At 41.0% G+C, this 17206-nt stretch overlaps 1 protein-coding gene across 1 annotated transcript in view; it reads left to right on the top strand.

The window, feature by feature from the left end:
- The first annotated feature begins 1742 nt into the window (after positions 1-1742).
- The window catches only part of MXRA5 (matrix remodeling associated 5), a 23360-nt gene continuing 7896 nt past the window's right edge, over positions 1743-17206 (top strand). The window contains exons 1-5 of the mRNA XM_009281364.1: positions 1743-1948; positions 4319-4448; positions 4765-5155; positions 7845-12881; positions 13537-14437. Of these exons, the coding sequence (XP_009279639.1) occupies positions 1761-1948; positions 4319-4448; positions 4765-5155; positions 7845-12881; positions 13537-14437 (6647 nt within the window). The 5' untranslated portion in view covers positions 1743-1760. The remainder of the gene's footprint in view (positions 1949-4318; positions 4449-4764; positions 5156-7844; positions 12882-13536; positions 14438-17206) is intronic.

The following is a 17206-nucleotide window of genomic DNA, read 5'->3' as shown; positions in this document are numbered from 1 at the left end:
GGCAGCGCGGAGCCGGTCCGGCCTTGCCCGGGTGTCTCCTGCCGAAGCTCTGGGAGAGCGGCTTCGGCTTGGGTGTCGAGGGCCCCGCACCCGGCCGCCGGGCGAAGCAGGGAGAAGCCCCTCTGGCCTGCTCTTCTCCAGCCCCTCGCCAGTCACTGCTATTTCCTCTTAACCTCGGCGAGCACCTCCTGTAAGGAAATGCGGTGCCCCCTCCCAGGAGGAATTGAAATGGACAGGGTGGTTTTCAAAGGGAGTTTTCGTTAAAGAGAACATTAAGGAAAACGGCACCTGAATATTCTTAAGCAAATTAAAGGTATTTTTCTTGTAAAGAATGGTAAACATCCCATTAACGTGACCACAGATATTTGAGAAGCCTCTTCATCCCGATGAGCCTCTCCTTTGAACTGTAATGTTTTGCACATGATGGTCTTAGGAAAAAAAATGTGTGTCTCGTTGCTAGCAGATCTGAGAAAATCTGACTTTTATACTAAAAGCAATAACTAACGGAACTCATAATATCTAGTAGAACTGAATGCCTTTCCGTCGTTGTCACGCAGTTACACAAGAGCAGGAATACTAAATTTCTGCTACTACTAGTAGCCTGCATTCTTGTATGGCTTTAATCCGAAGAGCTCAAATTCTTCTGATGGTAGGGTTAAGCATAGGGACGTTTCAAATTCATTTCTCCAAAGTTAGGCTGCGTAATCTGTAATCAGGCATCTCCATAAATTATGTTATTTTCAGAAATGATTAGTGCTCAGGGTCAATAACAGTTGTGTTTTCTTGTCTGTTCTAGCACAGTGTGCATCTTTGAATGACTCTCCATGGTTCTAGCTGCCCAGGTTTAGACACGGAGTTCTGAAAATCCGAACTTGAGTGTTGGTAGACATGGCAAGATTATAAATATAAACTTCCTTGCTCACGTTTCCTCTGAGGTCTGTGCTTATGCTTCTAAATAAATTGTGGAGTTTTATCAGTTCTGATCATTCATAGCTCCTGTTCGGTTAAGGTTACCATGTAAAAGCACATCCGGCATCGCACGGCAGTGCGTGGCAAAGGATGGCAGAGTCCAGCTCTATGGCCAACCAATTCTTTCTTTCACTCACTTTCTCTCTCAATGATGCCGTTTCCCATATACATTGTGAACGGGATTCGTTCAGCCAAATTTTACCCTCCTGGAAGTTAGCAGCCTGCCTAAAAATTAGGCAGCTGGGCTAGGTGAGTTAGCTAATTAGGGACCTAATGAGGCTGATTGGTACTATTTCTGGGTATCCCATCAGGTAGATAGATACCCGATATTATTCACCTTCAAGTGACTATGGGTAGCTTTTTTTTCTTCCGTTGACTGTAGAGGGAGCCATGGCAATTTGCTTGAAGCAGATGCTTCCCTTGAAGTTTTCTGGTTTTTAGGTGAGACAAGTACTACCCTTGGCTATAGAACAAACCTACAAAATTCATCACCGCAGGGAGACAGCATAACTTTAGTAGAATAGGTATGTAGTAGAATAGTGGAAGTGAATTATGGGGGGAAAGTTAACTTTGAGGTAGCAAATGACTTGGAAGAAAGAAAACCTCTTTCCGACTGAACTTTGCCTTGATTGCCTACAGACCTTCTGGGACGCTGCAGAGCATCGCTAGCTGTATAAAGCTTTTTAAAAGGCTTAAAAAAATCACCGTCTCTTCTCCCTTTTTTCCTTCCCCCCCCCCTCCATGTTTCCCCCGGACGACCCAGGAGGAGCGAGGCGAGGGGAGGCGACAAGATGGGGGAGCGGGCGGCGGCGGGGGCACTCTCCGTGGTGCTGATCCTGGGGCTGGGGCTGCCGCCGGGCGCCCTGGCCTGCCCCCACCCCTGCGCCTGCTACCTCCCCACCGAAGTCCACTGCACCTTTCGGTCCTTAGCAGCCGTGCCGGCAAGGATTTCGAAACATGTGGAAAGAATCAATTTTGGGTTTGTATGGCAGTTTGTAGCAAACAGTTTTATGTTCTTGGTGCGGAATCCTGGAATGCTTCACACACGTGCGGCGCGCCGGGATCTCTGCGTGTGCTTTTTAAGTAGAATTGCAGAGATGGGTGGTGACTTGCAGGCGCTGTATTTCAAACGCTACCATTACTGGCATGGAGAAAGTTTTAGTGTAGTCCTCGTGTTTCAACGAAAAGTTACTATTATTTTCAAATAAATATTTATAGCATGGTGTCAGTTCTTCTTGGCAAATAGTACGTGTAGTCTTTTATAGTGTATAAAATACTATATTGAATTAAACCCGCTATGGGATTTCTACTAAATGTTGAATGTTATACCTGATGTAAAAAAATATAGTAGGAGTAAAATTCTATAATGTGGCCAGGTAGCATTTTGGAGAACAATGAGATATAGCATATCTTAAAGCAATACAGTAAAAACAAAGCCATTCCATTGCATTTGGAGTTTCGTTTGTTTTCGAGGAACTTAAGCGCAATATAAGCAGACACCAATGTTTTGGGGAGAGATTGTTCAGGCTCCAACTCACTTTCCTCTGCCAGGGTATTGCCAACTCACATCTATCTGTCAGATTGTGAGACGAGAAGGCAGGGACAGTTGGTAGGCTGCATATCACAAAAGTGTTGCCTAGGGTCATTATGTGACGTGGCGTGGTGCAAGAGTCACAGTCCTCGTCTGCTTGATGTCAGAGCTGCCTCACTACCTGGTATGAACTCACCCTGACCGCCCCAAGGCCTGTCAGCTGCGATTGATCATGCGATGACTGACAGTAAGGACCTTGATTTTTTTTTGCTTCTCTGCAGTTAAAATGTCTATCCACCAGTACTTTATCCACCTAAAGCCTGATTTTAGTCTCAAAATGCCCTTGTATTCAGCAAATCTGTATTACAGCAATCTGTACTTTCATGCCATTTTTGAGTCAGAAATGCCTCCCTCTCCTCCCACATTCAAACTCACACATATTCACAGTCACCTCTCCCCCATACGTCAACATTCTGGGGCAAATTCCATCCCTAAATTGCTTTTGAAAATGGGATGCAGGCTTCTAAGTTATTTAGGCGTTTGGGCTGTTTTTTAATAAAAGTACATTGTTTGATACTGCTAGCATAGAAGCCCTTTCCTATCTTTGTATTTCATCACTACAAATGACATTGTCTGAGTTGTGTCCTTTCCCAGGAAGAAATAGTCTTAACTATCTGATGTTGCATTTCTTTCATTTTGGAAAAGAGGTTTTACCATATTTTTATTTTAAGATGCTATATATTTAGGAGGTAAAGATTATTTTCCTAACTGGAAATAATTTAGGAAAATTTCTTATTTAGAGAAGTTCATCTTTTTTAGAAGAGCTGATGATAAAATAGGGGAATTTAATAGGATGACTGCTATAAGCCTAGTAGATCTATAGTAGGACTAAAAATATCAAAACAGTAGCCTAAATTTTTAGAAAATTCAGAATCTTCAGATAGATAGCATGGTGAGGATCTAAAAGTATTTCCTCCATATTCAAAGTATTTTAATTTCTCATTGTCTCTTCCCTTGCTTTCTAGAAAGTGTTAAAAAATGGGAAAAATCTTTAAAATTCAATGCTTACTTTAGAGACTTCATGCCCAGATTAGCTCACACGTTTAATTTTACGTCTACATATGGAAAAACCCAAATGTAGAGCTAGGCCGCCAAACTTAAGGCTTCCATATTGGCATATAAAACCTGACTTATTTGTCCGAAGTGAAATTGAATTGTTTTCAAAAGGTAGATTTTCTGTATTCCTTCTGTAAAAGGAGTTTCAAATTATACAATTGGAAGGTCAGTTCTTACATCTTATGTAATTAGTTGATGTAGCCAATTACATGTTGTAACAGTAAGTGAAGCAGGATGTGACTTCCTGCTTCTTGTGCTGTTTGGGAGATATCCATCTTTAATGTCCTCTCTCCAAATCTTTATTCATTTATTGTTAGATGCTGTTTTGGCAACACTGCAGCCCGTCTAGTTTGCCAGGCTCCATAGCATCACTGGTTGGCTACAGGCCATTAATTTATTACCATGCCATAAACTGAGCTGCATGGAAAAACATACTGACAGCTATTAGAACTTAAACGCCTATTTATTACTCTTACTCCTAAATTATAGCTAAAGTGCCACAAATTGAGTTAAAAGAAATCTTAATATAAACATGAACTAAGTATACTTGGCCTTGTAAAAATGTTTCAGTAACTTCTGGCCCTTTGACACTGCATTAAGATCCTGCCAATGTTTCCTGAAAGTTAGGTTATACTAATTTTACATTTGCAGTCCATGACAGTCAGTGCATAAAATGTAACTGCACATGTGATTTTTTTCCAGGTTTAACAGTATACAGTCTATATTCGAAAACTCCTTTGCAGGACTTACGAAACTGGAATTGCTCATGATACATGGAAATGACATTCAGAATATACCTAACGGTGCTTTGAAAGATCTCATGTCTCTACAGGTAATGCTAAGGTCTTCCTAAATTTCATAACTTCCATGAATAACAGAAGACAATAATAAGCGGTTTTTGTAGTGCCTTTCTTAGGATTAAGATACCATTTTCCCCCCAAATACACTGGAGATGTGTTAACTATGCCTATGTCATATTTGATAATGCCAACTAATATTCAGTTGTATTCTCCCTCTTTGACCAGCATAGCATTTTTCAGTGGTGCAAAGGATATTTGAATGCAGGGGGAAAACTTCTGCATGCTTGCTATTCTGTTTAGATTTAGATCAAAAACCGAAATTAATCTCTTATTCTTTTTTTTTTTTAGGTTTTCAAAATTAGTTACAATAAATTGAAAGTCATAACTGGCCAAACCCTCCAAGGACTTTCAAGCTTAATGAGACTGCACATGGACCACAACAGAATCGAGTTTATTCATCCAAATGCTTTTAATGGATTAACTTCTCTGAGACTGGTCCACTTAGAAGGAAATTTGCTCCAGCAGCTTCACCCCAACACCTTTTCAACATTTATGGTCCTTGATTATTTCAAACTGTCAACAGTAAGACATCTCTACCTGTCTGAAAATGCTCTTAGGACCTTGCCTGCAGGGATGTTTCAAGGCATGCCGCTGCTGGAAAACCTCTACCTTCATGGGAATCCGTGGGCCTGTGACTGCAGTTTAAAGTGGCTCCTTGAATGGAATGAAGTTTCCGGAGGTAAGAGCAAAAATACCAATGCTTCCTCAACTCATAATGTTAGATCCTTTTTTTCCTGTTCTGCATATGGATGGTTTTGTTATTTCCTGAGTATTGTTACTTATATGATGTCTATGTACACTATTATGTTCCGTTACCATTCTATAAATGCATGTATTTAAAAAGCACTGTAAAGAGGAAGCAGTTGTGTGTCACTAGCTGAAAATCTGTATTCGACAACAAAGGAATTAGCTGTTACATTCAAGACGCAAAAAGTGATAGTAAAGTTTATAATTGGAAGGAGGAAATAGGTTATAACCTGTTAGTGTGTTCCTTTTCACAGCGGAACACCTTTGACTAAGGGCTGGCAATTGTCCTCAACCAACAACGCTAGTAATTATGTGCTCTCGTGGAAGGTGGGAACATTGGATTTGAACTTGTTTGGCTAAGGAAGGAATGGAAATCAGGTTTCCAAATTCCTGGATGAGTCCTTTAACTTTGATGCTATTAACGTTAAGGCTGTTACATAATATTCATGCATTCTTCATGTCTATCTGTGTTTCTTCATTCACCACATCTTCCTCTTATGATGGAGCAAATCTATTTTAAGTATTTTCAGAGAACACCTACAATCCTGCAATTTTTTTCCTAGAATAACTGGTCTATCTTCTGTCAGGCTTAGATGTGAGATAAGTACCACACTGCTTAGGCTGGAACACTTCTGGCCATGTGCAGAAGCAAAATACTAGAAGCAAAGAAAAAAACCAAAACAGTTTTATAACGCCTCTATATCAGGAATATACTAAATGAGGGGTTTTTTGAATGTCGGTTTTCGATTTGGGCATCTCAGTTCACCAATGCCCCATCTCGGGTAGCTAAGTGCTTACTATAGTAGGCCAGAGGGACTGGTGTTACAGCAGAGCTGCTGCTAAAATATTAAGAGGGAATTGTCATTTAATTGCAACTGAAGATCTCTCAAACGAGTGCTGGAGTCACAAGATTTATATAATGATTTGGAGCACGTATGGTGGATGATGGTGGGTCTTGTCATCATGGAATATGTAATTCATCGCAGTCTTGCACTTAGCTATAGGACAATACTTTTAAGAGTGCGTGATATTTGAATGTGTAGTCAGTGTTCCTGACTGAACTGTTACTTGAGGCATCTAACTTTGATATTTTTTCTAACTTACATTTTAATATTCTTATATACTCTCCTTGATCCAAATGAGTATGTGTATTAAGTGTACTTAAGTTGCACTGTAAGTTGTAACAATGAAATATTAGATGAACTTTCTTTCCTTGCGCATTGTTGCTTGTTAGCATTTTTGTTCGATTAGATTCCCTTTTTACACTACAACAGTAGTGATTATTGGAAAGAGAAGAGAATTTATCCATGCCATTTTCATGTATGACTGCTTTTGTATCTTTATATAACTACAACATTAACTTCTTTGGGAATTCTGTCCAGATAAGAGTTATAAAAGTGCTGTTTCATAGATCACATTAAAGTTCTTCAGACCAGTGTGGCCACTGCCAGGTTGATTGTGGGCCAGTTCTGTCATGAAGCGTGCTTTCCTTATCTTTGAAACATCATATTTGAATCTGCAAGTGATAGACTGGTTCAGTTAAATATTCCATTTGTAAGAACTTCTCAAGAAAATTGATTTGTCAGTCTGGCAAAGCATATATTTTTCAATTAAAAAATGGTATGAAATTTTGCCACTCTTTTCCCCTTCTCCTAGCATTCTGCCTTATAACCTACCCATATATTGTTCATTCATTCAAAGATCCCTCATTCCTCAGGAGTGATCAGCATGACACTTATTCCTAGAATAACTGGAATATGTTTTATTTACAACATGTTTCCAAACTAAATATGTAAGGTGACATTCGACATTCTAGTGAGCAGAATAGTGTAATAAATATAAAACTGTTATTTTGCAGATAAGAGTCTTTCTGGCATTGATAGAAAAGAGGAGTCAAGGCTATAATTTCCTGTCTTAGTGCTTCTTCTCTGTTTTAGTTTTTATTTTATCATTACAGAGTTTACAGTTATTTCAGAGGTCAGGGAAGAAGTGGCACTTTCTTTTTTTTTTTGCTGCTGACAAACAGCTTGTAAGTGCGGGAACTAGTCAGTAGATTTTGGTACCTACAGTAGAATGTTTTGTGTATTGCCAGTACTGTTGTTAATGAATAGAGAAAAACAAAAAGCTTCCTGGATTATTTAATGAGGAAGTCCAGCATTTCTCAGGTAAATGCTGCATTTTTGAAAGCTGAGAAGACCCAGTCCTCTTCACGTTAGATCCACAAGTTAGATGGGTAGGCTGTCACTGTACAGATGCAGACTTTTTGACACAGCATAGCTTTTTACTCACTTCTAAAATGTTGCTTTGAACTCTTCAATTTTATTGAAGCCATTTTATTCAGAGGCAGTGAATCTAATTTTCAGAAGGATGGAGTATTCCATCCTCTCATGAAATCAGAAGAAATTGTGGTCAGTTTGAGAATCAGGCACCCATTCGACTGTGAAAACAAAGAGGTGCTATTTTAAAAGCCTCGCTTTATGTGTCATGTGCCATAATGCGTTCCTCGTGCGGCCCATTTCACACTTTTGAGAGTTCTCTTAACTCTAGAACAGAGTTCTTCAGCTTACCTATCTTTTGTTTTCCCCTTTTTTTTTCCTTTCTTTTTTTTTTTTTTTTTGCAGGTGTTTTAAAATGCCAAAAGGACAAAGCCTATGAAGGGGGACAGCTCTGTCCTAAGTGCAACAGCCCGAAACAGCTGCAGAAAGAAGATATTCAAAACTTGAAAGATATTTCCTGTAGGAATCCTGTCATTCAGTCCTCACTGAGGCACAATAGCAGCACTCAAGATGAAGAAGATGGTGACAGTTATGAACTCCCTCTGGAAGAGCTTCAGTCCTCTCCATGGAACATTACTCTAAATATGACTGATGAGCATGGCAATGTAGTCCACCTGAACTGTGAAATCAAAAAACCAACAGGCTCTACCAAAATTCAGTGGAATCAAATCCAGACTCAGGAGATTGATATAAATGCTACAATTTCACTGGATTTTGAGTGTCCAATGAATCGAGAAAACTATGAAAAACTGTGGAAGCTTATAGCTTATTACAGTGAAGTACCTGTCAAATTAGAGAGGGAACTTATGCTCAGCAAAGACCCTAAAATAAGCTATCGGTACAGGCAAGGCTCAGATTATGATGCTCTTTACTACACAGGTGTAAAAGCGCAAATACTGGCTGAGCCTTCCTGGGTGATGCAACCTCTTATAAACATCCAATTAAACAGGCGCCAGAGTACAGGGAAAAAAGTGGTGCTATCCTTTTTTACTGTGTTTTCTCAGACAATTCGTACCAAAGACACTGGGCAGCAGAGAAGCTGGGTAATGATAGAGCGAAACCAGAGCACAAGGACAGCGCAGAGTGTGGTGGAAGGGTCAGAGTGTCAGCTGAGCTGCAGTGTGAAAGCCTCTGAGAGCCCCTCCGTTCAGTGGCTCTTTCCAGATGGGACTAAACTGCAGGCACCAATTAATCAGAAAGACAGCAGGTTTTCCGTTCTCAGTAGTGGTCAGCTAATAATCAAAGCAGTGAGTTACACTGACAGTGGTTTGTACCACTGCATTGCCCAAGTGAGAGATGATGTGGACATAATGGCTTACAGACTTCTAGTGCAGCCTCCAGCTATTCAGGTAGCTGATTCAGATGTAGTGAGAGTTGAAAAAAATGTTGGAGATCCAATAGTTTTGCCGTGCAATGCAGTTGCCATCCCAGAGCCACAGGTGAGCTGGATTCTTCCAAACAGCCAGCTACTTAATGATTTATCAAACTCTTCAAAAGGATATATGTTGGACAATGGTACTTTGCTTATTCCAAAAAGCCACGTCAGTGATAGTGGCCATTACAGATGTGTGGCTGTCAATCAGCAGGGATCAGATCAGTTTGTTGTAAGGGTGACAGTAAATAAAATGGTGTCTGACAGGTCATTTAAAAGGGTAAAGCTAAAAAAGCGCCCAGGCTCAAAAAGTTCGTCAAAAACAAGAGGGCGGGTCATAGATGATGGAGAGGGATCAGGGGCAGGAGAGGTGGATGAGTTCCCACTAAGAAAGAACCACCTGAAAGACCGGGAGATACCCTTTAAACAAAAAAGTGACCAGGTGCCAGAGGCTCAAATTAAAAAGGGGAAGAAAGGCAGAAGGAAAATGAAAATCTGGAAAAGTACTGATAGAACCCAAGACAGCAATGTTGCTGAAGGCCGGAGGGTGTTTGAATCTCGAAGGAGAATTAATATGGCAAGCAAGCAGATTAATCCACAGCATTGGGCTGACATTTTGGCAAAGGTCCGTGGGAAGAATCTTCCTAGAACAACAACAGCTACAGCCATTTCTTTAACAACTGCACTGCCATCAGTCATGCAGAAAACTACTCCAGTCCCTCATCCGGTAGCCAGCCCTCCACCTTCAGAGGCAGCAGCTGATGTGGTAGATTCCTCTGCTGATGCATCACCTGTGGGTGAAGATGAGCCATTCTCAGTCACTGTTTCCCACAACACTAAAGCGTTTTCAGTCCAGTCCATATTAACAAGGTCAGAAACAGAACCCTTCTCCGACCACAGGGCTTTAGAAACACCTGCAAGTATATACTCTGTAGAAATCCCTGTATCAGGTCCATATTTGACTCCTGTGTCTGCAACTGTGCAACCCGAAGGCCAGCAGCATCTTGATGTCAGGACTGATAATTCAGCTGTAGTAGTAGTCAAAGTAGTCAAAGAAAATACCCAGGCTCTAACTGAAGAGCCTCAAACCAGACAAATTGTAACAAACTTTCCTAAGATTCAGAGCAGTTCATTCACAGTGGAAAATGTAGATAGAACTGTATCTTCTACATCAGAGGAAAATTCTGCTTTTGCTGAGCTACCACTTGATGCTACTGTCCTAGCTGAAGCTCAGACTGTGGATCTTCATAGCGTCTTGCAGACAAGCGTGAAGTTAAATGAAGTGGACCCAATGAGTGTTGACACCATAATTTTAAGACCTTCTCAGTTGGATGAGATCATTCCAACAGATTCTGCAGGCACTACTAGCATTTCTTCATCTGTTTCTCCATTTGTTACAGAAAAGAGCAATGACTTGATAGACCAGCACAAAGAAGTATCCACAGGTCAGACAAAAATGGCAGACTTAAGTACAAGTTTTCCAGCTGTCACATCCCTCAGGGTTCAAAGCAAGGAAGAACCTGAGACCCACAGGAATACAGTGACTCAAGAAAGCATGTCCAGCAGTTATGCAGAGAGTTTTCAGGGAGGAGAACATAGAAACCTGGCTACTCCAAAACCAGATCCCACATTCATTTTGCCAAGCACTAATGCTCTTCATAAAACAGCAGAGGGGATAAAAACTGCTTCTTTCATCAGTAGATTCACCACTGTGGCCACAACAACAACACCCTATAGAAAGACCATGCCTTCACTTGTTACTCAGCATGCTAGAAAAAGGCCTTATGGGAGAAGAAGATTGAGGCCCAACAGAATCCGGCAAAGACCAAAGCCTTTCCCCCCTGTTGTTTTAACCACGGATGCAATGCCTGTCATTCCAAGGACACCTGAAGTTGAAGCTGTGACCAAAACTTCTTCTGCAATTCTTGAAACTCCTGATCTTAAAAACAATGTCAAAGTACAGGCTAAGGAAGAGGAGCATATGGAATTCACTCCTCCATTAGTTACTGATCCAGTTGTCTTAGAGAAAATTACCAGAATCAGAGAGGTGGTCACAACTTCCTTCTTTAGGCCTACTGCTTCTCCACCTGAAGCAAAACATGTGACACTCTCTACTGCTGCTGAAACCTTGGCACTTCCAGTGACTGCACCTATTACAATTTTATCATCATATGTTGTACGTGACACAGTTCCCACAAAAGAGTCAAGTGCACCGCTGAAACCAGAGCAAAGTGAAGTGCCAACATACCACTCATTAGACAATATATCTGAGGAGAAGGGCATTAAAGCAGATTCTAAAACTATGCATAGTAAGGCAGAACAATCAAGCACAACAACTTCTCCTGAGCGTATGAACAGCTTGATACTATCTACAAAACCAGAATCTCAAGAAGCGCCTATCCTATTGGACTCAGAAGTTGTGGTTAATGAAACAACGGCTGGAACTTTCCAGCTGATATATCCCACTATGACTGACTTAATTATTCCTGTTGGCACAGTGGGAGTTTTTAAGGACCTCTCAGTTTCAAAAGAGCCATGGAAGCCCACAGTATCTTTAGAAACACCAGCAATAACTGAGCCACCTCAGCAGCATGAGATGATTACTTTGTCCTCCTCCTTCAGCACGACAGAAACTCAGACTTTTCCACTTAGAGAAACAAAGAAATCTGTTGCTTCTCAGGCTGGGACAAAGCCATCTTCCTTGGATAAAAAGGAAACTATGTCACATGTATTTCATCATGATCCCACTTTGCAGACAACTGAAAAGCCTCCAACTACATCCACTGTCTTTATTCCGTTTATAAAACTTGCCACTCTTCCCCCTTCCATTTCAAGCACTTCACATCCTTCTCTTCATTATACCACCGAGGAAAGTAATGCCTTCAGTCAAGAAAGGTTTCCAGAAGCAAAACAAGTTGAAGCAGATGGTGACAAAATGGTGGTAAGCTCAGGACGGAATGTACACCCTACTCCTTCCTCTAGCCAAAACAGGATTAGCATACAGTCGAAAGAGGAGCAATTCAAAGAGATGTATAGTAGCAAGTCAAACAACAGTTTACTGCTAAATCCAAACCTTCCCCATCCACCCACTGGAATGATACCAAGTCTAAACCAAAGACTGCCTGTTGTGCCTCCAAAGCATGTTCCAGTAAGAGGCACAGTGAAGCCTCCATATATTGTAACACAAGGTTCATTTCGCTATTTTATAACACATCAGCCTCTTCACTACACAAACAAACCAGAGATAACAGCATATGCGGCACATACCATCCAGGACAAAAAATCTTTTGCCTCTCATAGAGAAACAACTACCCCAACACAAGCCTCTCCATTTCACAAAACAAATCCATTCACTGCAAGCAAGTTCGGTACTCAGGGTCAGAACAGATACAATATTAACTCAAGATTTTTTGGAAATAATTATGTTCCAGATAACAGAGGCGCAGTAGGGAGACTACCAAGTCAAGGGATCCCACATTATCCCAGTTCCAGAATGCCATTCCTTTTCAACAGAACAAGGCTATTCCCTCACTTAAGTAAGCATCCTAAACCAGCGGTCCCTAGTCAACTAGTCCCAAAAGACACAAATGAGAAGAAGGTTGCCCAGGTCTCCCCTACTAGGATTACAGTGCAGAAAGCTACAGCTATTCCAGTGCCTCCAATGCCTCACGCCACAACTACCACATCACCACCAGCGATTTTGAAGATTACCCCTCCAGCCTTTCTCTCTCAGCGCACAAAACCACAGATATTCACTACAGTTCATCCTTTTAAAAATGTCCATCATCGTCATCAAAAAGTTCCATCTGTGCCTTATATGGGAGGCATTATGCCACACAATTCAACTGTAATTCAATCTTCCACTAATTTCAGGATACACGGAGAAAGACCTAAAATTATCACAAAAGGGTCTCAGAGTATCTCCATCCTTGCCGAAACAGATGCTTTTATCCCTTGTGATGCAGTAGGGGAACCCAAGCCTTTTATTACTTGGACAAAAGTCTCTACAGGTAAGACAGAGTAAAATGTGTTTCTCCACACAATTTTTTAAGGGTACAAATACTTGGGTTGTTGCATAGAAATGCAACATGATTGCAGGAATAGTCCAAAACACTGAAGAAAATTTATTTCTCTTTTAATCATTATAGATAAAATGTCACTAATTGCAACTAATCATTACAGGTAAAAATAACTTTGCAGCATTTCTTGTAGTAAAAGAAAACCTCTACCACTTAAAGAGTTTATTTTTTGAAGGAGGAATAGCAGCCAGCTCTGATTATTCACAGCAGTTAGAATTTATGATGACAAGACTTGTGAGTATGGGTTTGTTAACATTGCTGCCTTAAATATTGATGTGTGTGTCATCTCCATAAGCAAAAGGAAAAGAGAAACTACGTAAAGATTTAAGAGGAGTCCTAAAGCATAAAGCCCTTAAAAGTTCCCACACTGTACAGGCTTGCAAGCTAGTATGGTTAGTTCTGCAATAGAAACAAAGACCAATTTAAGCTGTGGAGAGTGTCAGAAGATGTCATGTGGTCCATCTGAAGTTGTAGTTTGTGTTAAATAAATCTAAAATCTTCCATAAGCATTTTTCAATGCAGTGATGTATGTCTTAAAAACAAACCTTTTGACTTTCCATTTCTTTCTTTCCTCTCACCTTCCCAGGAGCTCTAATGACAGCCAACACCAGGTTACAAAGGTTTGAAGTCTGGAAAAATGGTACCCTCCTTATCCGAAATGTTCAACTTCAGGATCGTGGACAGTATTTGTGCACAGCTCAGAACCTGCATGGCATAGATAAAATGATCATTGCGCTCACAGTTGTAGCCTACCAGCCCAAAATTTTACTTTCCCGCTACCGAGATGTCACGGTCTATTTTGGAGAGACCATAGCAATGGAATGTCAGGCTAGTGGGACTCCAAGCCCACATATTTCATGGATTTTCCCAGATAGAAAGATTTTGCAGACAGTCACCACCACAGAAAGCAGGATAATGCTTCATGAAAATCGAACCTTGTCTATCAAGCAAGCAACTTTTTCAGACCGAGGAGTTTACAAATGTGTAGCAAGCAATGCTGCAGGAGCTGACAGCATTGCAGTGAGGCTGCACATTGCAGCCTTACCCCCCATCATCCAGCAGGATAAGCAAGAGAACATTTCCTTGCCCCTTGGTAGCAGTATTAACATCCACTGCACTGCCAAAGCAGCACCTTCTCCCAGCATCCGCTGGGTGGTCTTTGATGGCACACAAATCCGACCTTCGCAGTTTGTCAATGGGAATTTATTTGTCTTTCCCAATGGAACTCTTTATATTCGCAATGTCTCCCCCAAGGACAGTGGGACCTACGAGTGCATTGCTGCTAACATGGTGGGAGCTGCCAGGAGAACAATACAACTCCATGTGAAGAAGCATGCCTCTAATGCTAAGATCACTGGGAGCTCTCCTCAGAGGACAGATGTAACGTACGGCAGCATCCTGCATTTGGACTGTAGTGCTTCTGGTGACCCCTGGCCTCGGATATTATGGAGGTTGCCTTCCAAAAGGATGATTGATTCCCTACACAGGTAAATTACTATTTGAGGTGTCACAGCTAAATTACAGTTTAGATGAACTTAGAGAAAAGAACATTCATATCTGTACAAGTTTCATTATTGACTTCTGTGAGTTTTGAATGAGGCCCCCAATCCTTATGGAAGAATTTGAAATTATGTCAAAAGATAGCCAAGTCATAACTTAGCATAATTTTCTTGAAAACAGTAGTACTCTTGAAAAGTCAGCTTCAGGTGTTTAGGATAAGCTGGCACTATTTGTCCTTTACAGCCACTTGTAAATGTAGTAAAAAGTGCAATGGCAAAAGTTAAGACATACAACTCGTGTACTGCTTGTTCCAACGTGCCTAGTTTGCATAGAGTTGCATAGATGTCTGCTCTTCCTCAGGAGAAATGGGATCACTGAATTTTGTTTATCTGTTGTACAAATCATTATACACTGTAAATAAAGGGCAAAGAAATCATCTTATAATGATTTAAGTAAGCATGATCTTTTTAACATTGTTGTATAAATAAATGTTACCTTGCAATAAGGTCTGTGTAAACCCAGTTGCATATAAATGCTTAAAACAATACCTTCTCCAATGTTCATGATATCAAGTAAAATATCACTTCTCCAAAACTACAATAACTGTCCTAAGACTTTGCTGAAAACATAATTTCTGCTCTATAAATTATTCATTACTCACTTTTTGAGCACTATAGACAGATGAAAAATGTACTGAAATTAAAATGCACACTTATCAACAACTTTCCTGATAGCTGAATGTAGTCGTCATTTTTTTCATACTGACAAAAAATACATTTAGGTAGCCTGTAGATAGCACAAAATCCAGATTTCATTTTATGCTTCATATTGATAGCAACAAAATACTGGTATTTTTCATTTTCCCTCATGATCTTTATGTGGGCTGTTTTTCAAATACAGCAGATCTTCTTTGGGGAGAAAGCTGGGGCTACTGAGGAAATTAGTTTTGACCACAATGCACCAATTCCATAGTGAAGTGGAAAGGTATAATAGCTTTTTAGCACATTGAAAATATTTTTTTCCATATTTCAAAGCTTAGCAATGTTTGGCTTCTTTGTGATTTTTCTAAAGATTACCTGAGACCAGAGGAAGTTGCTCATGTTGATTTGTTTTTAGCTGAGGACCAAAGTGCCATACTCCATAGTTATGGTTCGTACAGGTTTGTGTGGCATATGTCGTTCAGAGATGCTGTATTTGAATGTTACAGAATACTGTACATGCAGTTAGAAGAGCAAAAAATACCACCATTTGGTATTTACGGTTGTTACTGGTCAAAGAACACCATTAAAGTCATTGAATGCAACAGAGTAGAATTGCTTGGTTACAAATAAGTGGAGTTATTTTTTTCCGTTTGCTTTTTGGTGGAGAATATCTTGGACATTTCAGACCATCTAATTATCTAACAACAGCAATGCTCCTCTCCTTTTTTTCAATATTGTTGGGCTTTTTTCCCAGGTTTCACTCAATAATTAATAGCTACAATGTGATTTTGGAGCTCATGTTCTGTTCTTTTTTCTTTCTTTACAGTAGCTTGGAGACTAGAATCAAAGTATTCAGCAATGGGACTTTGGTTATCCATTCAGTTACAGATAAAGATGCAGGAGACTATTTGTGTGTGGCCCGCAATAAGATCGGGGATGACTACGTGGTCCTCAAAGTGAATGTGATGATGAAACCAGCAAAAATAGAACATAAGAGTGAGAATAACCATAAGGTCAAGTACGGAGGGGACCTGAAAGTTGACTGTGTAGCCACAGGTCTGCCAAATCCTGAGATCTCCTGGGGTCTCCCAGATGGCAGCATGATCAATACCTTCATGCAGTCAGATGACAGCGGCAGCCGGACAAAGCGATACGTGGTCTTCGATAATGGAACCTTGTATTTCAATGATGTTGGACTGAGAGAGGAAGGGGACTACACCTGCTATGCTGAGAACCAGATTGGGAAGGATGAGATGAAAGTGCGGGTCAAAGTAGTGGCCGAGCCTGCAACTATCAGGAACAAAACATACGTCATTATTAATGTACCTTATGGTGATGTTGTGACAGTAGCATGTGAAGCCAAAGGAGAACCCACTCCCAAAGTGACTTGGCTCTCCCCAACCAACAGGCCCATTCCTGCCCTATCTGACAAATACCAGGTATATAGGGATGGCACCCTCCTCATCCAAAAGGCCCAAAGATCTGACAGTGGTAACTATACTTGCGTAGTGCGGAACAGCGCTGGAGAAGATCGGAAAATCGTCTGGATCCATGTTAATGTTCAGCCTCCCAGAATCAATGGTCATCCCAGTGCAATAACATCTGTGAGGGAGACAGCCATCAGGGATAGCCGGAAACTTATTGACTGCAAAGCTGAAGGCATCCCTGCTCCACGGGTCCTATGGGCTTTTCCAGAAGGAGTAATCCTGCCAGCTCCCTACTATGGGAACAGGATCACTGTGCATCGCAATGGTACTTTGGACATCAGAGAGGTGAGGCAGACAGATGCAGTGCAGCTCATATGCATCGGACGGAATGAAGGAGGGGAAGCGAGACTGATTGTGCAGCTCCTCATCACAGACCATTTGGAGAAACCCTCCTTCAGAGACCCTGTCAGTGAAAGGATCACTGCCATTGCTGGGCACAGCATCAATCTGAACTGCTCAGTCCAGGGGAACCCCAAGCCCAGCACAAGCTGGATCCTTCCCAACGGCACTGAAGTGCTGAGTGGCAGCCGTCTCCACAGATTTTACCATAAGAGGGATGGGATCTTAC

This window comes from Aptenodytes forsteri, unplaced genomic scaffold (genome assembly GCF_000699145.1).
Source record: "Aptenodytes forsteri isolate BGI_AS27 unplaced genomic scaffold, ASM69914v1 Scaffold212, whole genome shotgun sequence".
Lineage (NCBI taxonomy): Eukaryota > Metazoa > Chordata > Aves > Sphenisciformes > Spheniscidae > Aptenodytes > Aptenodytes forsteri.
Note: the sequence above shows the minus strand (reverse complement) of the source record. Positions and strands in the feature narration are given on the sequence as shown.